The 25,000-nt window shown below is 41.7% G+C and overlaps 2 protein-coding genes across 3 annotated transcripts in view; both read right to left on the bottom strand.

Moving 5' to 3' along the window:
- Positions 1–8,991, bottom strand: part of LOC115008718 (protein SSUH2 homolog) — a 12,169-nt gene extending 3,178 nt beyond the window's left edge. The window contains exons 1-10 of the mRNA XM_029432480.1: positions 8,836–8,991; positions 7,461–7,541; positions 7,301–7,376; positions 6,879–7,008; positions 4,138–4,198; positions 3,421–3,542; positions 3,082–3,144; positions 2,908–2,987; positions 1,818–1,910; positions 1–100 (exon numbers count right to left, since the gene is read on the bottom strand). The exon at positions 1–100 is cut by the window's left edge and continues 6 nt beyond it. Of these exons, the coding sequence (XP_029288340.1) occupies positions 1–100; positions 1,818–1,910; positions 2,908–2,987; positions 3,082–3,144; positions 3,421–3,542; positions 4,138–4,198; positions 6,879–7,008; positions 7,301–7,376; positions 7,461–7,541; positions 8,836–8,848 (819 nt within the window). The 5' untranslated portion in view covers positions 8,849–8,991. The remainder of the gene's footprint in view (positions 101–1,817; positions 1,911–2,907; positions 2,988–3,081; positions 3,145–3,420; positions 3,543–4,137; positions 4,199–6,878; positions 7,009–7,300; positions 7,377–7,460; positions 7,542–8,835) is intronic.
- A 5,613-nt stretch (positions 8,992–14,604) lies between these two features.
- Positions 14,605–20,050, bottom strand: rem1 (RAS (RAD and GEM)-like GTP-binding 1). Of its 2 annotated transcripts, none has more exons than XM_029432482.1 (5): positions 19,926–20,050; positions 17,843–18,220; positions 16,002–16,084; positions 15,327–15,534; positions 14,605–15,216 (listed from the first exon to the last, which is right to left on the bottom strand). In XM_029432482.1, exons 2-5 carry the CDS (start codon positions 18,189–18,191, stop codon positions 14,939–14,941), a joined length of 918 nt encoding a protein of 305 aa, XP_029288342.1. In that variant the 5' UTR covers positions 18,192–18,220; positions 19,926–20,050; the 3' UTR covers positions 14,605–14,938. The 2 variants fall into 2 exon arrangements, with proteins under 2 accessions (XP_029288342.1, XP_029288343.1); XM_029432483.1 differs by having other exon boundaries at positions 15,327–15,531.
- Positions 20,051–25,000: the final 4,950 nt, after the last annotated feature.

The raw sequence follows: 25,000 nt of genomic DNA, 5'->3' as shown, positions 1-25,000 counted from the left end.
CTGGTTGTTCTTGAACAGCTCCTTCCCGGTCACTGAACGAAGATCCTCGACCTCCAAGCCAGAGTTCTGCTGCACCAGGTGGTCCTCCACATGGTTAGTCCTGAACACAGATGCACAAATATATCCACATATAAACACACACACACACAAAGAACAATATACTGTATACAAATACGTGATTCCATCAGTTATTTAAATTACAAACAGTGTACATGTATGCATCTGTATTCATTTAAATTCACATTGTGCAGGTTTATGCCACCACAAAGCGCCCTCCATGACAAGACAAAAATCAATTTCTATGAAACTACATTAAAGCCACTACGTGTCAGCATTTCTATGCGTCTGTAACATCTTCCAAGGAACCAGGGAACCTCCTAAGGAACAATTGGACCTCATTAACCCTTGCGCCTCACTACTGGCTTTCAATGTTTTCAATAATCTTGGCTGTGTTAATGTATATAGTATACATTTTGGCAGAGTTCAACCTCAGCTTCGATATTAAGTCTATAACAATAGTCTATAAATAAGTCTATTTTGTCTTCTAACTGTGACGACAAAATGCAGACACTCCTTAAGGACAAAAAGGTCTCCATTGAAACCCATTAAAACCATAAGTGTCGACCCCACAGCCATTACAGCATAAAGTCATGCATTCTATTATATCAGGTTTTATTTTACGATCTTCTACCAGATGGAGACATGTTCTCATGTTTTTGTAATATGTTCCTGATCAAATCAATGTTGTTGCTTTGACATTTCCCAAACTGTGGAGAGAAACTCCCCCTGGCGTTTAGTATACAGAAAGGAATTCTGTTTTTGAGTTGTTGATGGCCTTATGTAAACAAATTGGCATTCAAAAGGTTAAAATTCTGAAATTAATGAATATTTAGCAGTTGTGATCAGCACTGAAATAAAACTCAGTGACAGTAGAAAGAATCATTTTGACGCACACATCAGTGGACCCCAACCACCGGTCCGTGGGTCATTTGGTACCGCACAGAAGAAATGAATAAAAATATATTTTATTTTGAAAGAGGTTTTATTTTGAAAAATCCCCGGATACAGTCGTCTGTGCGTCTGTGTCTCTTGACACATGTCAAGACCATAGGTCAAGACGCTCGTCTCAGTCACGTGATACTTTACTTCAAAAATTAAGTCCACAAGCAACGATGAGTGGAAAACAAACGTCTTTAAAGAGCTTTTTTGGAAAAGGGAAAAGACCCAATGAGGAGACAGAAGAGCCTACGACTTCCAAGAAAAGAAAGCTGCATTTAAAAGACAACAGCAGGAGTCACTTAAAATACGAGTTTATCCTTCATAACGGCTTCGCCGGCACCCAGCGTTAAAAGACGAGCCCTTGGAGTTTTTTGAAAGAAAGAAACATGAACAAGAAGGACATAAAGAATTACTGATGGTCACCACATCAACACATGCGAGTGCACTGAGAGCGTCATACTTAGTGACTAACTGTATTGCTAAGAGAAGAAACCTTTTACTATTGGTGAAGAATTTATCCCTCTATATTGGACCGGCTCGTTGCAGAGACACAAGCTCAGGGCTCCCACTAATCCAGCGTAATGGTGAGTTCTTTATGCACTTTATATTTGTTCTTCAACAACCATGTGAACCCCATTGAGTCCTAGAGTTCCTTCAATGACCCCATGGAACACCATCAAGGACAACCCTTTGGATGCCTTTAAGACCCCACAGAACTCCCTCAAAGACCACTGAAATCTCACCCAGGACCATGCAACATTTCCAAGGTCTCAAGGAATCTTCTCAAGGACCCCTGTAAGAGTTGCATTAGTACTCACCACTCCACTTTGAGGTTGATGTAGGTCAGCAGTTGTCGTTTTCCTTCACAGGTTTCACACTTCTTCGCTCCCTTACCATCACACGTTCTACACCTACACACACACACACACACACGCACAGTCAGACATGACAAGTTTCACATCCTTCTGTGATTTAATCCAAGAGTACCGTATTTTCCGCACTATAAGGCGCACTTAAAAGCCTTTAATTTTCTCAAAAAGCGACAGTGCGCCTTATAATCCGGAGCGCTTTATATATGGATTAATTCTGGTTGTGTTTACTGATCACGAAGCGATTTTGTGTGGTACACGGCGCTCTGTCAAAATGTTTTAGTACGACTTTGGTAAACTACAAAGCCACACCGCTTGCAGCATTACGGCTACCGTAGTCCGCGTCGCGGAGTAATACATACTGTGCTTCACCATAATATTACAGTGTGTGTGTATAAGGACCCCAAAATGGCACCTGTCAAGAGACACGCTTACGACGCGGACTTCAAACTCAAGGCTATCAGTCACGCAGTAGAACATGGGAATAGAGCAGCTGCGAGAGAATTCAACATTAATGAATCAATGGTACGGAAGTGGAGGAAGCAAGAAGATGACCTGCGCCAAGTAAAGAAGACCATTTGGCGGTATCAGACTGTTTTTTTTACGTGTTACAACTGAACAAGGTTGGGAGTTATTGTGAATACGCTCATTAACGTTTGAACAATGTTGAGAGTTATTGTGAACACGTTTAAAGTTTGACTGACTGACTTATCTGACTGTTTTGTTTCGCTTAATGCGCCTTATAGTCCGGTGCGCTTTATATATGAAAACAGATCGAAAATAGACCATTCATTGACAGTGCGCCTTATAATCCAGTGCGCTCTATAGTGCGGAAAATACGGTACTGACTTTACAGTGTAATTTAAATTTAAGGTCTTAATCTGCTACTTTGTTATTCAGACTTTTCTCTCTTATTGGGAAAACCTAGGGAAGCCTTTAAAATAAGAAAGATGGGAACGTGAATATAAAAGTTTGATTTAAAGGTCACAAGCCAGAAACTTTGGCAGCAGGACTCCCCGACCCCCCTTCTGTCTCTCACCGCTCTTTGCCTGTAGCATTACAGCTAGAGCACTCGTCATCACCCTTCTTCCCAGAGCCGTGACACACCCAGCACGGTTTCTACACACACAAATATTAACATGGAGAGTTTCATCGTAAATCCACATCAAATTAGTTCAATGATTATGTAGTTTATTATAACTGATTTTCTTACACATCCATCGCCTTTGCACTCTTTACACGGCATCGTCCCTGTGGCATGGCAGCTGTGGCAATCCTAAACACACACACACACACACACACACACAAAAATAGCTTTACAGTTAGTCACTTCAGAATGCTGCTATCCGATTGGCTGTCAGCTGTCAGTTTAAAAACATAGTTGAGGTCGACAGTTTGGCTGCGTACAAACTAACATGCTATTTAGTATGCTACATTATGCTAATTTCTGTCAAAGCTTCACCTCTATGTGCATGATTCTGATGATCTCCTACAGAGAGATAACCATAGCAACAAGGCGGCCTGTGACGGACGGCTTCTGTTAACCAATCACCTTGATGGAGGAGGTGTAGGGCACGCGGATCTGCTCCGTGTGATCGGTGAAGAGGCTGGGAGGCGTCGTCGGGACCTCCCAGGGCCGCGGGGCGGTCTGGGTGTAGAAGTCAGCCGGCTCACCTGTAGGTCACACAAGAGATGTCCCCCCCACCCATCTGTCAATAACAAATGACACCTGCTGCCATAGTGATGTCATCAGGGCCATCTCAGCTTGGGCGTGGACACCTCAGATCCATTACAAAGAAGGTGTGAAGTTTGAAGACGTGGGTTGGGCTGAGAGGGTCTAATGGAAGATACTATCCAGCTGCCTTGTGGGAAATGTAGGCAGTGTTTCTGATCCATACTATCTGCTTCTCCTGTTGGTGTGTTCAAGGACACGTGTGTGTTGTGTGAGATGAAGTTGTTGACATGACATGGTGATTGTCTTCCAGAGAAAAGCCCAGAGGAGCTCTTTATATCAGACTCACCTTTTCAAAGGGTTGTTTAAAGGCTCGGAGTTGGTTTTAGGGTTAAAGACCCCATGAAACGGGCAGTTAAACTTCCTGAAAAACAGTTGATCTTAAGTGGTGCCTTTAAGATGTACTAGTGTGTGTGTAACTAAGCAATAAAGTCACAACAAAAGGCTCATCAATCCCACTTACTTACAGGAATTAAACAACACAAGAAAGCAATTAGTGGACCTTTTAAGGATTCACAAACGTCTGTGTGTGTTTACCTTCATGAGGTTTATGGGCCCACTCATTTGACCTGGACTCAGCGAACGTCTCCAGTCGATACTACAGAGCAGGAAACACACATGTGAAGTGATAGTCATTTAAGCTTTCAGAGGCGTTAAGAGGAGTTATAAACAAACAAAATCACAGTAACAGAAGCAGTAATTACTCACAACGCAGCGATGATTATAATAATATCAGTGGATTTAGGAAACTGATATTCCTTAAAGTTGCATGACTTAGATCTTACTTCTTTTTGATTTATTTAGTGGGACTTACACTTACTAGGATATCCATGGGTAAACACCAACTAGGAACTGCTAATAGCAAATGCAGCATAAGGTGGGGGCAGGGGTATTACAGAGGGGTGTTGGGGCAGACTATTTATAAACTGGTTTTAAGTGATGTCAGCCGAGACTTCCTCAAACTGGCTGTGTGGACACGTGTGCCCCGTATGTTGTGAACATACTGTATGATCTGTGGTCTGAACAAGGAGTAACAAAACCCGACTGGAGTCTCTTTAAAGCAGGGGTAGGCAGGTTATTTTAGTGGCCATAGTAACTTTTCAGCATAAAGTAATTCAAGAAAAATAAAAAACACGTAAAGATACTGCCCTCCTCCTGCAGCGCTGCCCTCTGTCCTCAAACATATCCCGATCGTGATTCTGATCCCGATGTCATTAAATAGCAACAATTCTATAAGAATTACTGTCCTGTTGTCTTTGGAAACTTGTGGGACTGTAAAGCTCTTTGAGATAATATACTTTAATTTGAAACTCTAGCGAGCTACAATATCTAGGAAGCGTTTCAGAGATGGAGAGAAAATGTTGCTAATAGATCTGGGTGATATGGTCAAAATCCTCTATTGGTAATTCAGGAGGCTAAATAAATAGTCCATTTGAAATAACCACATGGCAAAGCCTATTTTTGTATATTCATGCAAGTTAAATACTCCAATACAAATGGAAATCTCTGAGTATTGTCTCTAAGGGTTTTTAGTGCAAAATAAACAAAGGTTTCAAATGAAGTTATAGGAGAAACATAGAAGATAAATCATATTGAATTATTGCCCAGCCCTAGTTCCTATTAGTTTAGCCTCCTGCTAGCCGCAGACGTGAGCCATTGGCCATTGTTAGAAGAAAGCCAAACTATTATCGTCATCTCTGAAATGCTTTGCTGATATTGTAAGACTCTTTGTCTTTGTGTGTTGCTTTGCGGTGTAAGCAGTTGTTGCCAATGCTGCAATAGCAACCTTTCCTGCAGGATATTCTGCCATTGTATCAGGCTTTCACCACCGGAAAGGACGTGCATGCGCACCTGCATTTGTAGAACAGTCAATACATGGACTCGGAGTTTCGGGCTTCCGGTGGAATCACAATGCATGCTGGTGTGGTGGGCGTTGAAACGTGAGCACCAACTCTACAAGGGCCGCCATATTGGATTTCTTCTCTACGTGTTTACATTGTATTTAGCTTATTCTTCAAGCGTGTTGTAAACAAACCTACTGCTCTACAATGAGTTCTGAACTCCTTTCTTATGATGAGGCTCAGATGTGGAAAGTCGAAGCTTTGAAAGTATTTTTAATTTAAAGGTTTCAGGAACAGAACTGGAGCTTATTGCCAGGGTGTTCGCTGCATCAGGGTGTTCGCTGCATCAGGGTGTTCGCTGCATCAGGGTGTTCGCTGCATCAGGGTGTTCGCTGCATCAGGGTGTTCGCTGCATCAGGGTGTTCGCTGCATCAGGGTGTTCGCTGCATCAGGGTGTTCGCTGCATCAGGGTGTTCGCTGCATCAGGGTGTTCGCTGCATCAGGGTGTTCGCTGCATCAGGGTGTTCGCTGCATCAGGGTGTTCGCTGCATCAGGGTGTTCGCTGCATCAGGGTGTTTGCTGCATCAGGGTGTTCGCTGCATCAGGGTGTTCGCTGCATCAGGGTGTTCGCTGCATCAGGGTGTTCGCTGCATCAGGGTGTTTGCTGCATCAGAGACGGGCATTGAGGAGCAACCAACAGCTAACGAAAGACTTTCAATCACAGAAAAAGAAAAGACTAAGCTTTTGGTTATGCCGAGTGGCGTTTCAGTGCCTGATCCCTTGACATTGCAGGATGGCTGGGTCGATGAAAACAACAGCATGACTTCTTGGCCGCCGATATACCTCAGCGATATAACATTATGTTTAATTTCTGACCACCCAGGGAACCATGTCGAGTTTCATAAACGAACTTTGAACGAATACAAAGAAGGCAAAGCATTTAGACTGTTTGAAACAAATATCTTTCAATCCTCTCACAGATTCTGAGTTTTGCTTTTTGAAAGCAAAATGTTCTCATTCAATGAAAGACAAACGAGTGCAATCTTGAAGCTCACACTGAGATTCTGCCCATTTATTTAGCTTTCTCCCACTGTTTGAACATCCTTTCACCACACAATGTGTCCAAATCCCATAACTAGAAGAGCGATGATTACACACTAACAACTAGCCAAATACAATGTAAACACGTGGAGAAGAAATCCAATCTTTGAAATGAGCTTTGATTTGGTCAAGTCTCCAATCACGGGTAAGATTTTCTGAAGTGTGAAAAGAAAGCCAAGAGGAAGTGCAGAAGTCTAGTTTATGCTACAATATGCTAAAAGATCATTATGGATCTTTTGCCCAATGACTCAAAAAACCAAAACCAGCTTTAAGTAACAAGCACACCAGTAATAGCAGCAGGTAACAGATCCATAAAAAGTGTGAACATCACGTCACCCTGTAGGTGTTGTATGGCTCCATTTTGGTGATGACTCCATCGTTGACAGGACCTTTACTATAGCAGCAGTGTGACGACACAAAACCTTTGAACGCCTCACGAGCCACATCCTCCGACAGAGAGGGGATGCTACAACACACACACACACACACACACACCATGAATTTAACCAGAATATTCTCTGAATGCAAGACAAGTTTATTTATATTAACACATTTCAACAACAAGGCAATTCAAAGTGCTTTACAGAAAACATTAAAAGCATTAGGACATAACATTACATTCAAGTGCAATTACTAATAGTCATTAAAGAGCCTAGAGAATAGAAGTAAAAACAAACAGAATAGAACAACACCGGTATCTCAGCTACCAAACTCATAGTAACATCAGCATCACGTGATCAGGTGATGTCAGGTCTTACCTCCAGTCGGTAGGTACAGGGCCGGGCTGGGGCGGGGCAACAGGCTCAATGGGCATAGGAGGGGGGAGGTAACCTCCTGCATCAGCAACAACAAACTTTAAGTAGTTGCAGCACAATGAATTTCATGTGAAGAGTTGTGTGTTTGTTGGACTCTTCTTACCTCCTCCTGCCACGGTGCCTTCATAGCCGGGCACGTTGCCAAACATGTCGGCCATGGGGGCGGTGGGAGGGGGATACATAGCTGGAATAAACAAAATAAGTGAAAACGTGTGTGTGGATGGGTGAAGTATGGCTGTGCAGGGTCTTATAAGGAATATTTCAACATTTTGGGATTCAGAAGATTAAGACCACTCTCGTCTGTGCGGTAAATATGAAGCTGGCGCCAGTTAGCTTAGCATAAAGACTGGAAACAGCTAGCCTGTCTAGAGAAGGAAAGGAGGTAGGAAAAGAAAAGGAGGGGAGGATATTAGGAAAGGAAAGGAGGTGGTAATGAAAGAGAAGGAAAGGAGGAAGGAAAGGAGGAGAGGGGGAGGTAAGGAGCTGGTGGACAGAGTCGAGATAGAAAAGAGAAAGAAAAGGAGGAGGTTGAGAATGAGAGGACGAAGTACAAAATGGACGGAGGGGATTTTGAAGGTGTGGTGAAGCAGGTAAAGAAGGGGGAGGTACCGTAGGGGGCAAGGAGGCGGAAGCAGGGGAGGAGATAACACAGGCATTGAAGGGGGTAGGGGAGGAGTGGAAGACAGAAAGATAAGGAGAGGTTGAGGAGGAGATGGGAAATGAGTTTAGGAAGTAGACAAAGCAGGAAGTACAGGAGGGGAAGAAGATTACAATATTTCTATTCATCACAGTGTAGCCTACATAATCACATTTAATTCCACTTCCTCACGTCCCATTTTGCTGCATAGTTTGTGTCCTATGTTTTATTATTAATCACTTATATTCAAAGTACATTTTTATTATGCCTATAAGTGTTCCTAATATTTGTTTCCTCTCTTTGAATACAGGCATAAGTAGGCTATATTGCACTATGCACAGTCAGTCACTGTGGAGATGGTTTCTCAGTCCAGAGGAAGAAATACCCGAAACAATCTGTTGCCATCAAATGGACTTTGATGAATTCAATGGATCCATCAATAAACTTGTAAACCTAGAAAATAAACGACTAATCCCTTAAAAAAAAAGACAGTTTGAATAAAGAATATTTCTGGACATTTAAACAGTGGCCTTCTCTGCTGGCCTAAACATCATCAGAATATAAACTTAATGTTGATATCTTTTTTCCACACATATGTATTATTGTATGTATGTGTATGTACATATGTATGTATTATTTAAACTCGAATTTAATCTACTATGAAAAACTTAAATTATATTTCAAACTTGTTGAAGTGTTGTGAATTATTTTCGTGTAATGTTTGCAGGACCCTGGCGAGGCGTGCCTGCCTGCGGATCAGCCATTAGGCTCCACCAGCTGCAGGACGGTCAGTTTGGGGTCCCGTGCAATGCTGTGTCATGTCGTGTGTTTCAGTTCCTACCTGCGCTGTTCATCCTGCTGCTGTCTGATCAGTATTATTGTACTGTCTCAATAAACCCAGACAAATCTTTCCGTTAGCTTCACACGGCCGCTTCAAGACGTTGCTTTCCAAGAGTGTTCAAACAGCAACATTAAAGCACAACTTCCGGTGAAACCTTCAAAAATAAAAGTCTAACAGATTTGTTACTAAATTACACATTACATTTACATGTTACAGTTCAACCATCCACGAGGAAGTACCAAATAAGCCCGATATATGTGAGTATATCAGGTTTACTGAAAAGTAAGTTTTCACTTACAAGGAATTTGCCTTGATGTATAACAATACACATAATAAGGGGAAATTAAAATAAAGGCAAAGTACTGAAAAAGTCAAGAATATTAATAGAAAATATAAATAAATAAAAACACTACATAAAAATACAATAACAAATGTGTACAATATCACAGTTAAGTGCAAGGTGTGCAAACATATTGATGGTGGGATGTGCAAAAGTTCACAGTTTTGCACATGTACAAAATGTATTGCTATGAAATGTTTTTTTTAACTTTATATTGTTGTATATAGGCTCTTTTCTTTTTAAATGTAGTATGCTAAGGACCTATTTTTTTGTCCTTAATAAAGTAATTATTATTATATTATTATTCTCACCCTTACATTTGAAAGCAGCACCTACAATTAGAAGATTACATTATACAAAATAACTCCCCCATCAAATGTTCTGTTTGTCCTCAAAATTAAAGTATGTAATATTTCATGTTTTATTGTCTTGGATACACAGTGTGTGCCAACCATACAAAAGTTATACTCTAACTAACAACTGGCTTTTATTTTGAAGGATACGGACATAACTTCCGGTGTTAATGTGATTAACGTTGATGCCCGTTTATCCACAAGAATGTTGATTAAGCCCCACCTTGAGTGGGTTTCAAAGCTGATGGGGATAACATGATATAAAGTACTGTTCCTTTATATACTGTTGATGAATAATATATAAACTGTTCCTTTAATATCAGTAAATCAAATCAAATCAAATTTATTTGTATAGCCCAATATCACAAATTATACATTTGTCTCAGTGTGCTTTACAGACTGTACAGTACAACTGAGCTGTCAAACTGAGCTGTCAAACTGAGCTGTCAAACATATTGAGACATGATGTGCTTCTTGGAGGTAAATATTTCTCAGGTCAACAGGAGGCAGCTGCTCTCAGGATCCCGACACCTCCCACCCTCCCCCCGCTTCCATGATGGAAGTACCTTGAGCCTTGTTAATACCATTGTTCCTCCTGCCCTGGACATCTAACAGGCTCCATATTTACTTTGTGCTAATGTTTATGTTTTATAATTTAGGAAACGCAGCATGCAAGCACAAAGGAAGACAAACTTTAAGGCTCGGAAGTTCCTTACATTCAGAGAGCATGCTTCAAAGCGTAGGTGCCGATGTGGTGTCAGGTCTGGGCATGAGGGCACATGCTTGATGTGGCATTCCCACACAAGCACAAGCCCCCTCACTCAACGCAGTGTGGAGTTGCATTAAGGAAAGTGACTGGTTCGGGTTAAGCATCAATACTCCTGATAGTATTAAAAGACTAATACTAGTTTTGTTATAAGTGATATAAAACTTTAGCTTATTGTTAGGAACGCGTAAATAAAACATCTCATTATTCAATCTTTTTGTTGTTGTTGCATTTAATCAAATAAAGTAAACTGTTTACAGGTGAACAAATACCTTTAAATGGCGTATTCATGAACAGCTACTGGCTCAATAATCACATTTGTATTAATTTAAAATGTAAAGTTTCATGTACACAATGTTCACTGTAAGTCTTCTTTTATCTTTTATCATAATTCTTTAAGTTCATCCCACTTTTGAGTTGAAAATGATGCATCGAATCAAATAAAGTTTTTAATTAAAGACACACACTTAGAATATTAGCAGATTTTAAATACTTTTCTTATTTGTAGTTTAAAGAAAACATTATGGAAACCTTTATGTTCTCTTACTGTGTTATTTTGTTTTGCAACAGTACACAAACCCAGATTCCTTGTATGTGTAACCTACTTGGCAACAAACCAGATTTTAATTAAAGGGTTGAAAATGTTTTCAACATATTTGCAGGACTAGTTAATACCCTGGTTCCTCCTGCGGTCCACCTGGATATCTAGCTAGGTTGTGCGGAGCGTGATTTCTTTTTGTTCTCTCCTCTTCTTTCCTCTACTCTGCAGGTGTGCGCGCATATGTTTGTGTGTGTGTGTGTGTGTGTGTGTGTGTGTGTGTGTGTGTGTGTGTGTGTGTGTGTGTGTGGAGGGGCAGAGTGATAATGTGATCAGGCATGTGGTTTCAGGTCTGGGCATGAGCTTCTGCACCACACAGCCCCCTGCAGCACATAGCTGATGTGGCATTTCCCTCACAAGCACCAAACAAGACGTGTGTGAGGAATCTGTCTTTGATGCGTTGAATGAATGTACTGCAAACTGTTCACGTAACTCCTCAAATAAAGTTTTTAAATAGACACTTAGAATATTAGCAGACTTCCCAGCATGCATTGTTCGAGTGTTAAATGTTTGTGTTGCAATTGCAAAACTCGTTAATTAGATTTCTTGTTCACTTGTTTATATTTATTTCATATTCATGTGTCTGAAATGTCCTCTTTAGTTTGTATAATGAATTAAAAGAAAGCAGACAGCCTCCAGCCAGCAGGGGGGGCCAGAGTCTCACACTCAGCTGCTGCAGAGAGTCCACAGTTTACACTGCTGCACTTATTGTTGGCAGCGTCAGAGTGTTTAAGTGTGTGAATAAAGAGGCAGAGTTACAGGACTGAAGTTTCTACACAGAACCAGAGACAGATAGAGAGGAAACTGTGCAGTTTGAATAAACACAGGGGGCGGGGGGGGACAGGGGGGTTCTCTGCTCTGTGGCTGTAAATCAAAGGGGCTGAAATGTTTGAAATGTTCTTTAGAATAATGTTCAGGTCAGTGACGGTGTGTTCACACACAGATAAGCTGCATAGTGTTGTTCTCACTCAGTCTGAAACTTACAGGTTCACCTGACCTGAAGCCCCCGTTAGCCCCAGCTAAGGTACAAGATCCCATTCTAGAGTAGAAACATATATAAACATAAATAATACAAGAAATAATAAGAAAAATAGCAATAAGAGTATGTAAAAATATGTGCAATAAACTATCATATAATAACAATAAATATGTGTACTACAATATATACAACAGTGTAAATAATAATAATAATGTTAAAAGTGTGTTAAAATAAGAATATTATTTGAAGTTAACAGTATAAATAAATGCAGTATTAATGTCAAAGTAAACCAGTTGAATTATTGCACAACATTCTTGTACAGTTAAGTCACTATTGAAGATATAAATAAATAAATGATGGAGTTAAAGCTGACGGAGGCGATATAAATCCAGTGTATTGACTCTGTGTCTGATACTGTAAAGGTTTGATGGCCACAGGCCGTAAAGACTTCCTTAGCGTGAGCTGAGACTTAAGTTTATGTTGACTGACAGGTTAACTCACGGACTGATCTGTACCTGCATCATCATGGACTCACAACAGGAAATCAAATCCTAGAGAGTACTGCTGTGCTTTCCTGCACTGTTTCTGTTTATTTCTCTGCTCTGGTGTCACAAAGAGTTTGTGGATTATGAGGATTATTAGTCAAGAATGCAACTGGACCTTGTATATCATAAGCATGGACGCATTTCAACAGAAATCAGCCAACAAATGCATGTGCTGGAAATAAAACAAGAGAAGAAGAGTAAGAAGTAGGACTGATCAGTTATTTAAAAAGTCTTCTCTACACCTCAGAGAAGAAATCATGTTTTCTTCTGATGTTTCTTTTCATAACGGATTCAGGAGGGAGCTGAACTCACAGCACTGAGCCTCTGGTCCTCCTCCGCTGAGAGGATGTTTATACACCAGAGTGTGTGTGAGTGTGTGTGTGTGTGTGTGTGTCATCCGGGTTAAGCAGAGTCATGCATTTTTTCCATTACCCTCATCAAATCAATGTTAAACACTCCCCTCCATCTACTGTCCCTGTACAAACACAGAGTGTGTGTGCGTGAGTGCGTGCGCGCGCGCGTGTGTGTGTGTGCATGTGTCACTAAAATGCCCGATCAATAAACAGATAGGATGTTTGATCAGTAAAAGCCGGGATAATCAGTCTGCCTGATGTGGTTTCAAGATAAACTGCTGCGGATTTAAAACAGTTTGTTTTCATTTCACAGCAGTTCAGATTCATTTCTGTTCACTTCTTTAAAAAAAGACCTGATGTCCTGATGTTTCCTCTTGCACCACCAACATCTGCACATTTGTGGTTTGAGTAAAACTGTCATAAAATTTAAATCAGAGATCCACGTCCCCGTTGGGATGATTGGATTGCAAAACTCGGAGAGCACAGACCTCCGCCAAGCCTGTTTCCATAAGTGAAAAATAATGTGTGTATCCACCACGTGATGCGATCCATGCTGCACCCTTCCAGTTTCCATTTTGAAGAAAATCAGACCTTTAGTTTTTCCATAATCCTGCTGACAAACAGACCAACAAACCAAATGGAAAACATTACCTCCTTAGCGGAAGTAAAAAACTATTTGTCCAATACTTTGGTTTATGAAAAATACCTGCAAAACTAATGACGTTCCCACCAAGCCTCTGTGTTTACTGCCATTAGCATGCTAACACGCTAAACTAATATGGTGAACCTGCTAAACGTCATGTTAGCATTTACGTCAACATAGCGCTGTGGCTAAGTAGAGCTTCACACTTTTAGTCTGGTTCAAATGTAACTTCCAGACATGTATTCAGGTCAGTAACAAGGCTCCCCTGAGACTAAACTCAGGGCAGAAAAGTCCCGTTATAAGACACCATCCCATCAGACAAACACTCGGCCTGCTTTTTGTCAACCCGACAGAGGTGTCAGCATGCAACCCTGACGTCATGACGGCCTCTCAAACCTCCTTCTCTTCAACTGTGGCTAACGGACCACGCGTCACCACAGCAACAGCAAACATCCAGGAGGCGACCTGATGTTTACGTGAGGTGGAAGACAGAGGTGTGATCCCTGCAGCAAGGAGATTCAAACTAAATACAAAGCACACATGAGAAGATTTGATTGCACCTAGTGATTTTACATTAGTAAAATCATAAACGAATAATTATATCCGCTGATGTTTATCATCCAGGATGTAACGGCGTAAGCACACCAGAGCAGCGACGAAGTGCGACCTGCGGTGAACTGAAACACAGGAACATGCCTCCCAGACGCAGAAAATGATTGCAGCAATCCACATTTTACTTGTAAAATATATAAAAAAATAAAAGAATGAAGGAAAAGTAATAAAATGAAGTGTTTACCTTTACTGCATGTCTGAGATCTGTTCCTTTAAGACTTTATTCTGCACAGTGTTGAACTAAAAACAGTAGAAACCTCAGGAGAACAGCACAGTGGAAACTACAGGACATCCTGAACAGTCTTACACACACACACACACACGCACACACACACACACACACACACACACACACACACACACACACGCACACACACACATACACACACACACACACACACGCACACACACACACACACACACACACACACACACACACACACACACACACACACACACACACACACACACACACACACACACACACACACACACACACACACACACACACACACACACACACACACACACACACACACACACACACACACACACACACACATACACACACACACACACACACACACACACACACACACACGCACACACACACATACACACACACACCACACACACACACACAGTCATCCATCCTTTAACAAGGATGATCCATTAAAGTCTGTTTTTTGGATCATCTGGAAAGTCACAAAAAGTTTATGATCAAATGGTCGAACAGGAAAGTGAGTTCACGGCGACGTACGTAACCGTCCGCTGACTGCGTTCGCTGCTGATAATTTTTGCTGTCAACTCGCTGAACTTGAGAATCCCCACCATCGCCCACCAATATCCCAACCAGAGAGAACTTCAACGAGTCTAAGGCGCTCCAGCCTGGTGCTCCTGGTGGACACGTGTCTTCAGAGAACAGCCAGGTCGTGGCAGCTCTTGGAGCGCACTTTGACCGCCATGCGCTGGTTGTTGCGAGCCACCAGTCGATCCAGGAAGCGGCGAGCCTTCTGGGTGACGCTCTCTTTGCGCTTGTAGATGGAGGTTCGGCGCTGGAGGGCCTCACCGCCGTCCCGACGGAGGCGGATCTGTCGGATCACGCCCTCGAACAGCTCGGTCACGTTGTGCTGCAGAGACGCCGATGTCTCGATGAACTTGCAGTCAAATACCACGGCACACGCTCGGCCCTCTGGGAAATAAAAGACACGTCCACGAGGAGAATAAATTATTGTATAAACATCAGTCAATCGTTGTATGTATCAGTCAATGTATGTACTCCCTGTGACCTTTGACCCCTACCTTCCACAGCGACTTCTCTGGAGCGGACCAGGTCGCTCTTGTTGCCCACGAGGATGATGGGAATGTTTTCGGCCTGGCGGATGCGTCGCAGCGTGATACGGAGCTCAGCGGCAGCGTCGAAGCTGGAGCGGTCGGTGACGGAGTAAACGATGACGTAAGCACTCCCGACCTTCAGACAGATGTCCTGAGAGAAGTCGTCCGCGCCCTCCTGACAGGAACAAAGACATGGACATAAAGATGGAGGGAAAGAAACGTTTTCATTTTAAAATCCAGATTTTAATTTGGGAACACCAATCTGTTTCTTCAGCTGTGTTCTTCTTATTATCATGTAACACACAGCAGACTCACTGCTTTCTGATCTGAACATCTGCATATTCCTGTTTAGATACTAATAATGTAAACTGCTGATGTTCCTCAATAAAAGCCTCTACGCAGTGAACCACTAGAAGGCTTTTATTGTGAAGGAGCAACAGGAAGTTTGGCTTAATCACACACACAGTGAACTCATGTGATCCTGACACTCTCATTTGTATTTTAAATAATGTAACTGCTATGCAAAGAAACTGTGAAGAAAGAGGAGAGTATCCTGTAAAATAAATCAGCAATAATAAGTTTATCGAATTGAAGATAACATACAGTAACACACACACGCACACGCACGCACACGCACTGTACCAGTTTGTCGTTCTCCCAGGTATCCATGACGATGAGTGTGGTTTCCTCTCCATCCACTGTCAGTGTGCGCTCGTACGTGTCCTCTGTAACAAACAATACACAACAAACCTGAGAATCTGCAGCTGTGTACGGCTGTACTTAACACAGCGGTGTTTTCAGCTAAATGCTAACGTTAGCATGCTAACATAACAACACTAGCATGCTGATGTTTAGAAAGTATAATGTATACAATGTGTCAGATTAATTAGCATTAAACACTGAGGCTCAAGGATTCAAGAATAATTTATTGTCAACTAAATGCATTTATGCTGCACAAGAAAGACATCACAAAACAACAGCAGTGCATTCCTGAGGTGCATTTTTTAAAAATCTGAATTCTGCAGATCCAGTTTCACCAAAACCAACTTGGTGCCGTAAAAGCCTTCCCGGAGATTGTACGACCCGCTCACCAAGATTACATACCAGCAACAGTCACAAGTCAGAGTAGCATCAGAATGATTTGAAGCTGTTTTAAATAGTTACATAGTGTTGCTTTAAAACCTGAGATATTTCAGCCTGGGTGAAAGTGGTGTACTGACCGGCCAACATCTTCGTCCCTAGAGCCACGCAGTGAGCTTTGTCTAACAACAATAAACAACATGGAGGACCAACAACAGCGGCCTGTCATATCTGTGATCATAAAGAGACAAAAACAACCAATGAAAACACAGTTAATGACTTGCAAACAGCAGCATAAGGGACTCCGATCACACACCAATAAAACATGTAAAACGAAAGCAGAAAGTAAACCAGGCGAACTGAAAACTAACTGCAGGCAGGCTCTGCCCCCGCACACCATGTCAGACTGTCACAGATCAATGCAGCCTGTCAATCATGGCCTGGGGCCAACCAACACGTGACACAGGAGCTGATCGATGGTGTTGGGTCGGTCAAGGTTGTGATCACAGAACAAAGTCAGAGACAGAAACTGAGCTGCGGAGGACTGAGCTGGAGTATTAAAGCTACAACAAGAGATGCACCAGTTGGGAAATCCTGGGCCGATACCTTTGTTTTGTTTTGTTGTTGTTTATTTAGTTTGCGTTGTATTTATTCCCTCTTTTTTTGCCAGTGAAAACATATATCTTGCGCTGATCTTTCTCTCTTTTCAGAATCAGAAGCCGGGCACGGCAGTTACTGTTTTCTGTAACCAAGCGCAATAACCAACACCAACATTTAGCCGGCACAAAGTTAAAATGACAAAACACATTTTGTTTACCTGCATTCAACCAAAGCCTGCTCTATGTGATCAAAACTGCTCAGACTACAAACACAAAGCAGAACACTTCCAAAGCAAAGTCCTGTCCCGTTCCTTCAGGTTCTGCACACAGATCTGATTGTAGAGATCACCTTTTGACCGAGCCAGGCAAACTGTTTCCCCCTGAGTCTTTATGCTAAGCTAAGTTAGCTGCTGGCTGTAGCTTCATATGCTATTTACTGTCCAGACATGAGAGTGGTATTAATCTTCTTATCTAACTTGTGGCAACAAGCGTAGTTCCCTAAATGTCAAACTTTTCCTTTAACACATTGTTTCCTTTAACACAATCAGTTGTTACTGTTTGAGTTGATAACCTTGACTCACAGCAGTATCCATCTAGAGTTCACTCAAATCAGCCACCATGAGCTTCCAGACCAAGAAAGGATGTGGCAGCGAAACCTGCGAGTGTTGAACTCGCGGTTTATTGCTCATGAATTCAAAATGTTATCTATAAAAGAAGTTATGTCTTTTTTAAGTCTTTTAGAAGTTACATCGTCTCGTTTACAGACAAACCAGATGAATCAGACAACCAAGCGTAACATCCCACCTCCAGGTTGTTCATCTTTCTCTGTGATCCCAGCAAAGATTCCTGCGAGGCTGGTCTTTCCGACGCTGTGGTCGCCCAGCAACACCACTCTGTAAACACAGTCCGAGTCGCTCTGCGAGTCGTCGTCCGAGTCCGAGCTCCACTGGGCGCGGTAGTGAAGGGAGTTATCTCCAGGGTGGTAGGACGCTGACTGTCCCAGGGAAGGGTGGCTGCGCTGGGTGCTGCTGGGGAGCCGAGGGTCCTGGAGGTCCCGAGTCCAGGACGGGTGCTGGTAGAAGTGGGTGGGAGGAATCGGTGTGCTGTCTCGCCGCCGCAGGGGCTCCTTCTCTCTCTGAGTGTTCAGGGTCATGGTGCTACGATACTGGCATCAGGACGGGCCTGAGGGAGGAGACGCGAGAGTTCAGGTTTCACAATAAAGTCTGGTTCACGATGGTCTTTATCATTCTTTAAAACAACTTCATCTCAGTCTTTCTGAAAAGACGAAGCATAAAGCTGTTTTTAGAGTTTTCTGTCCATTTTCTAAGATAGAGCAAAGATGGCGCCCTCCAGTAGTTTAACTTCGTCTCGCTGCAGCGATGTAGACGTGTGTCAGTACACTGTGACATCAGGTGCAACCTTTAACCAGAGAGGGCGGTGAAACACTGCGTTAGCTCTCAGGGTTTATACACCCAAAAGTGCAAGTACGACATTTGTGCTGTACGCTGACATTTTGTCCAAATGTTAAGAGACTTCATATTTAAATGAGATTAAACTAATGTAAACTCCAACACGCTCTGCTTATCTTCTGCCTGGTTTCAGGGTGAAATTTGACTCTTAATACGTTGAACTTCACAACGTCCAATGGGATTCTGGCTTTGAAGTTATGGTGGCGACAATTTTACTGCAGAAACGACAGGTCATTGCATTCGCGATGACGATTTACGATGAACACATTGAAGAAAAGACTGCGGTTTGGCACTAAGGGATACTTGAGTGAGTTGAAAGAGAGTATTACTAGAAAACTGCACTTAAAAAAGACACTATCATTTGTTATTGGTGACTTTTGTCTTCAGTTCAAAGTTCAACCTGTTCGATAAAATGAAGCTCATGAAGACTCACATGTTGCACCAGCTGTGTTTAACTTCCAACATAACTTTGAATGGGAGTTACACCTTTACTAAGTGAAAACAAGGCACCATGCCTCCAACGTAGAGTTAGAATAAACCCTTGTGAGCAGGTACGTCATTCCTTATGAAGAGTAGTCATGGAACATGTTAGAAAGATAAGACTGATGATCCTGTGACACCCCTTTACATTCACGATGACACTGAGCATGCTTAGTGTCATGTTGGGAAGTGAACTTTAAATAAATAAAACAAAGATCTGTTACAATGAACAATGTAGACTGGGAGCAGCTGAAATCAAACAGATTAGACTACTAGAAACCCTCTAGTATGCACAAGAGAGCACAGGCACACAAACAAACCTCCTACAATAAATAATTCAAGAGGTTAAAGGCGCCAAGTACACAGTCAGTGATAGTGAGGGTGAGTTAGACCAGCTCAGAGCTCCTGTATTTGGGAGTAGATAGAACTACTTACAGTGACTTATGTTGCACTATGTTAACGGCTTGAAAAATATTATTATATTATATAATAATATTATTTTTTAATAACTTCATCCACAACAGAACTACATGCAGCAGTCAGGAGGTCAAAGGTCAGAGGTCGCTCATCTACTGTAAAATGTCACGCAGTTCACGACTGTTCGTGAGATAGTTGAAAAGAGATAATGAACTATAAGTGAAGTGACATCAAACAGAAACTCCCTATTTAAAAAAAAGAAGAAGAAATGTTTTCACAAATCCAAATCAAACTTTATATGAGAAATGTTTATCACGTGAATTCTGTCTAACAATGTGTCGATATGTAAATGTGACATTTGATACTAAATGTGAAAATTGTGTTTTTGTATGTAAAATATCAGAAAGTTACATTGTGATATTAGTGTGAGATAATAATTAACGTGTGAAAACATCAATTTCATGTGAAAAAGAAGAAGAAATAAAGACAGAAAATAACATGAAACAGAGAGAGCAACTCACCGTACTCCCCATGAACAGTCCCGTGTCCGTCCAGCCTCAGTAAACAACAGAACTGAACCCGTGTCTCTGTCCGTGTAACAGTACCCTGGTGCCACAGTAACCCGCATGGAAAAAAAAAGTTCCACAACAGCGTTAAAAATTCAGCAGTGGAATCACAGAGTTATCTACCTCCCTCTGTGTGAGCGCGCGCTCGCGTGTGTGTGTGTGTGTGTGTGTGTGTGTGTGTGTGTGTGTGTGTGTGTTAGAGCGACAGCAGAGAAGAAACAGATAACTGAGGAGGGAGTGTGAGGGTGTGTGTGTGTGTGTGTGTGTGTTGTTTTATCAGTGTCTTTGTGGAGGGTTGAGTTGCTTTAGGGAACATTTTTGGCCACTTCCTGTACGACCCAAAAGACTTGGCTTCATAAAACAGTTCAAACTCATTTACATATAAAACATTACATGATTCCCACTGGGTGTTAAAGTCCTTATGACTTAGCTTCTCTTCATTTGGATTCATAAAGTCATTATGAGATATTTAGAAACTCTACATCATTCTTCATTTTTCATACTTTGTTCTCTTGTCTCCTGGCGTGAGCTGACATGGAAAACTAGATGACAGAGCAACACACTTCCTCTGTGTCAGCGTGAGTCTCTCTGACTGAAACTCAACACATCACAGATGTTTAGACTTCATCCACCCCCTCAGTTTAAAAGTTTAAAACTCACGAGGAGGAGTTTCCTGCCAGAACACCATCATCTCATCCAATCCAGTCATCCTGAAATACAGTTGCTCTCAGCACAGAAGCCAATCGCTGATCATCAAGCTCTCGTATCAACCAGCTGCAGCTCCATCACTCCCTCTGCAGGCGGACTGTATTACCCACTGACAGTGAGGGTCAGCTGAGCTCAGATGGAGTTTATTTATTCATCTTTAGCGTTTATTGAAACAACCCGTCCTTGATTTCAGACAGAAGTAGACACAAGCAGCTCCTCCTTTTATATTCAGTTTTATTTTGACACATTTATCTCTCAAACGTAAGTCAGTGTATATAAATGTAATTCCTAAAATAAAAAGCCTTTTATCATCTTGTTGATTTCTTTATCTTTCTCTATAACTGTGACTCATCATGTTGCTTCTCTTTCCACGTTGCACTGCCGGAGGCGCCGTGAGAGGAGTGAAACATATGCTGCGATGCATCCGACCACCAAACGCTGAGGTCGTCAGTTTGATCCTGATTGGTGGGAGAAGAAGGAGGAGGAGGAGGAGAAAGAGGAGGAGAAGGAGGAGGAGAAGGAGGAGGAGAAGGAAGAGGAGGAGAAGGAGGAGGTGCTGGAGAGAAAGACATCAATGCATTTATTATATTGATTTATAAGATATAATTAAGTTTCACTATAATAAATTAATAAGTGACAGAAATGAGGGAAATATAATAATAATGATGAAAATCACCTGAAGCAAATGTATTACATACGTCACCTTGTATAAAAGGCTTCTGTTTATTATTTCTGTATTTATGGTTTTGTTTTATGTAAATAGGAATGTGACTTTTGATCCACAGACTTTTCTTCTCACCTGCAGGAGGACTTGCAACACTGATCCATTTCCACAGTTTGTTCCGAAGAGTTTTCGCTGCTTCAGGAGAAAGAAACAAATCGACATTAAGCTTCAGTCAAAGTTACATAACACCAGAATAATTCAGACTTTCACAGTTTTGTCTAAATCATCTGTAGTTCATGTCAGCGCCAGCAGGTTGAGCTGCTGCTGACTGAACTGGAGGTGCAGAGAACGACTTTCACGTCATTACAAGTTCAAATTAAAGACAAAATCACTTAGAAACGTGTCGCTTGTATGTTATTCTTTATCTACTTGTGTTTCATGTATTCAATTAGAAACATCCTTAATGTAAAATGGTGTGCCTCTATTTATTGAGAGGACTTAAACCTCAAATGACACTTCAACTATTTCCAGCGCTTTCAATTAAATCGACTTTAAGTGCACTTTGTCTGACCCTAATTTAATTTAATTATACTTGTCATTTATATTTATTTTAGACAAAAGAAAATATAAAAAGTGTGTGCTTATTTGTTAACAATAATAATCCACAACTAAAAATTAGAGCCATAATTTTCCACATTACTGTCCTGTAAATATTTCAGAATAAAAGCCTTGTGTTAAATGAAGGGATTTCTGTCCACAGAAAAACAATTCAGGGCTTTTATTTTGAAATGAAAACGGAAATGTCTTTCAGTGATTCTGTTTCCGCTGCCGCTTCAACTTCTTTCAATGCTCTAAACTTAATTCTGATGCAGTTTTAGTTTTAGTTTTTGCTGATTCAGCTTTTACTCCAACAGAAATACATCTCATGAAGGAAAAGATAATTGTTCTATGTCAAATGTCTTTTTTTGATTATATTTACAGTGTGTATAGAGAAGGTATCATTCACTAACACCTCTGCTGGGAAGAGAAGCTGCTGTTGAAACCTCTGGCTCTGATCCAGAAACTGATTCAAGTACTTCTTCAAGATCCTCTCCAGGTTCTGATCCGGGTTCTGCCTGGAGAAAGATTCGGTCCAGCAGCCCGTCCAGCAGCTTGTGGGCGTGGTCTGGTTCGGTTCTGACAATGAGGACACGAGCGGGTTGTCTAGCTGAGATCTTTATCTCTGTGAAGTTTCTGAGGAATCAGAACTGACATTCAGACCTGCAGAAGTTGTCAACTTACATTTCCCTGCACTGGGTTAGGGTTAAGGTGCTTTCAGGAACTAATGATTTAATTAAGAACTATTTAAGTGTTTATATTAGGACGTTGATTTACCTAAACCTTTTGTTTACACACGTCTTGTGACGAGGAAACCGGAATCAACCAAACTAAACTACACAGGTTTGAAACGACAATAAAATCCTCAATCAGCCAAATGTGAATAATAATAACTTTGGATGTTGATTTGAGCTGCTGATCAGTTGTCACCTGCTTCTGCTGTGTGTGAGGACCCAGCAGAGAATCAGCAGAATCAGCAGAGACAGCAGCAGAACCGCCAGCGACACGATGAAGATCTCAGTGATCATCGTCACGCTCCAGGGGCGACGATGGGGCTCTGATCCTCAACACTACACGCCTGTTTAGGGAGACAAACGTTGGATTGACTTCAAGGTTTACAGTTTATTCTTGATTTTGGAACTAGCAAATTTAAGGAAAATAATCTCACTAAAAAGTCCATTTCGCATCAGTTCTGGAGCTTTCGAGCGCATCACATAATATTCCTCAGAAGACGCAGTTTCAAAGCTTAACTTTTAAACCACCGTGGGTAAGAACTCCTTAACGTGGTCGGCAAAAATGGAAATTTGAACTTCTACAATTCCATGACTGAGCTCGGTGATGAAGATCATATGATAGGACAGAAAGCTCCAGAAGAGCTACTCCATGGAGCTTCAGACTAACATTGTTTTTGACTCAAAAGCGCTTTTTACAAGAAACCTTTTCTTTCTGATCACTCAGATTATTTTTCCTTAAAGATGGAGAAGTCCAACAGTTAAGCCTGAAGCTTCAACAACAATCAGATCCTGAGATTTTAATGACCGTGTGACTTTCATCTCGTGCCACCCTGAAGATAAACTTCACATTGTTCAGCTCAACTACTGGTAAGACTAAGAACAGATGAATCATCAGGATGTTGTCTGTACAACATATTCTTCTTGCATGTATTAATTCATAGCGTACCTGCCTCGTCTGTTGGGATCTTGTACTTCAGTTTGTTTTCAGAGGATTAAAGCTTCTGTCATTCTGAGAAAGTCAAAAGAAAACATTCTGTTTGAACATAAACTGCACTTAGAAGATCATCATTTGAACTAAAGCTTTTCAAATGTGGAGGCTCAGTAAATGGAAGTGAAAATATTACATTAGAGTCTCAAGTCGACTCGATTACTGGAATGCACTCTTTACCGGCCTCCCAAAGAAAACAAGGCTAAAGTAAAGAGATATGTTTTTAGTTTACTTTTGAAGATATTGAGCGAGCTTCAAATCAAATCAAATTTATTTGTATAGCCCAATATCACAAATTATACATTTGTCTCAGTGTGCTTTACAGACTGTACAGGTTACGACACCCTCTGTCCTTAGACCCTCTGTCCTTAGACCCTCTGTCCTTAGACCCTCTGTCCTTAGACCCTCTATCCTCTGTCCTTAGACCCTCGCATCGCACAAGGAAAAACTTCCTAAAAGAAACCCCATAATTAAAGGGGGAGAAATGGAAGAAACCTCAGGGAGAGCAACTGAGGAGGGATCCCTCTCCCAGGACGGACAGACGTGCAATAGATGTCGTGTGTACAGGATAAACAACATAGTACAAATACAACATTTGACAGAAATGATGTGTTGAAAAAAGAGAAAGTTTGGATGAATCCAGGAAAATGTCAATAAGGCTTCCCGGTGTCCAGCAGGACCAGAGTCAGCAGGCGCAGCCACGATTCATGATCCTGACGTAAACTTTATCAGTGGCAACCTGCCACATGAGACACAGAAACTCCGGGGATGATGCCCCGGATGATGAGTTAGTGACTACATTTACATAAATGCATACAGATAGAGAGGGAGAAGAAGAGAGGGAGGGGAGGAGAGAGGAAGAGAAGGAGGAGAGCAGGGAGGTGTCCCCCGGCAGTCTAAGCCTATAGCAGCATAACTAGGGGCTGATCCAAGGTAAACCTGAGCCAGCCCTAACTATAAGCTTTATCAAAAAGGAAAGTCTTTAGCCTGCTCTTAAATGTGGAGAGTGTGTCTGCCTCCCGAACACAAACTGGAAGCTGGTTCCACTGGAGAGGAGCTTGATAGCTGAAGGCTCTGGCTCCCATTGTACTCTTAGAGACTCTAGGAACCACAAGTAACCCTGCAGTCTGGGAGCGTAATGCTGTAGTTGGTTTATAAGGTACTATGAGATCTTTAAGATATGCTGGAGCCTGACCATTAATTGATTTGTAAGTCAGAAGAAGGATTTTGAATTCTATTCTGTATTTTACCGGGAGCCAGTGCAGAGCAGCTCATACAGGAGTAATATGATCCCGTTTCCTTGTTCTTGTCAATACACGTGCCGCTGCATTTTGGATCA

Source organism: Cottoperca gobio, chromosome 5, assembly GCF_900634415.1.
Source record: "Cottoperca gobio chromosome 5, fCotGob3.1, whole genome shotgun sequence".
Taxonomy (NCBI): Eukaryota; Metazoa; Chordata; class Actinopteri; order Perciformes; family Bovichtidae; genus Cottoperca; species Cottoperca gobio.
Note: the sequence above shows the minus strand (reverse complement) of the source record. Positions and strands in the feature narration are given on the sequence as shown.

What these genes read in the sequence shown, in the direction of transcription:
- rem1 (XM_029432482.1), bottom strand. Translation starts at nt 18,191, where the DNA reads ATGACCCTGAACACTCAGAGAGAGAAGGAGCCCCTGCGGCGGCGAGAC. An exon ending in GAAAGATGAACAACCTGGAG is followed by an intron (nt 16,085 to 17,842) that starts GTGGGATGTTAC and finishes TGTTTGTTACAG; the next exon opens with AGGACACGTACGAGCGCACA. An exon ending in CAGAGAAGTCGCTGTGGAAG is followed by an intron (nt 15,217 to 15,326) that starts GTAGGGGTCAAA and finishes TTTATTTCCCAG; the next exon opens with AGGGCCGAGCGTGTGCCGTG.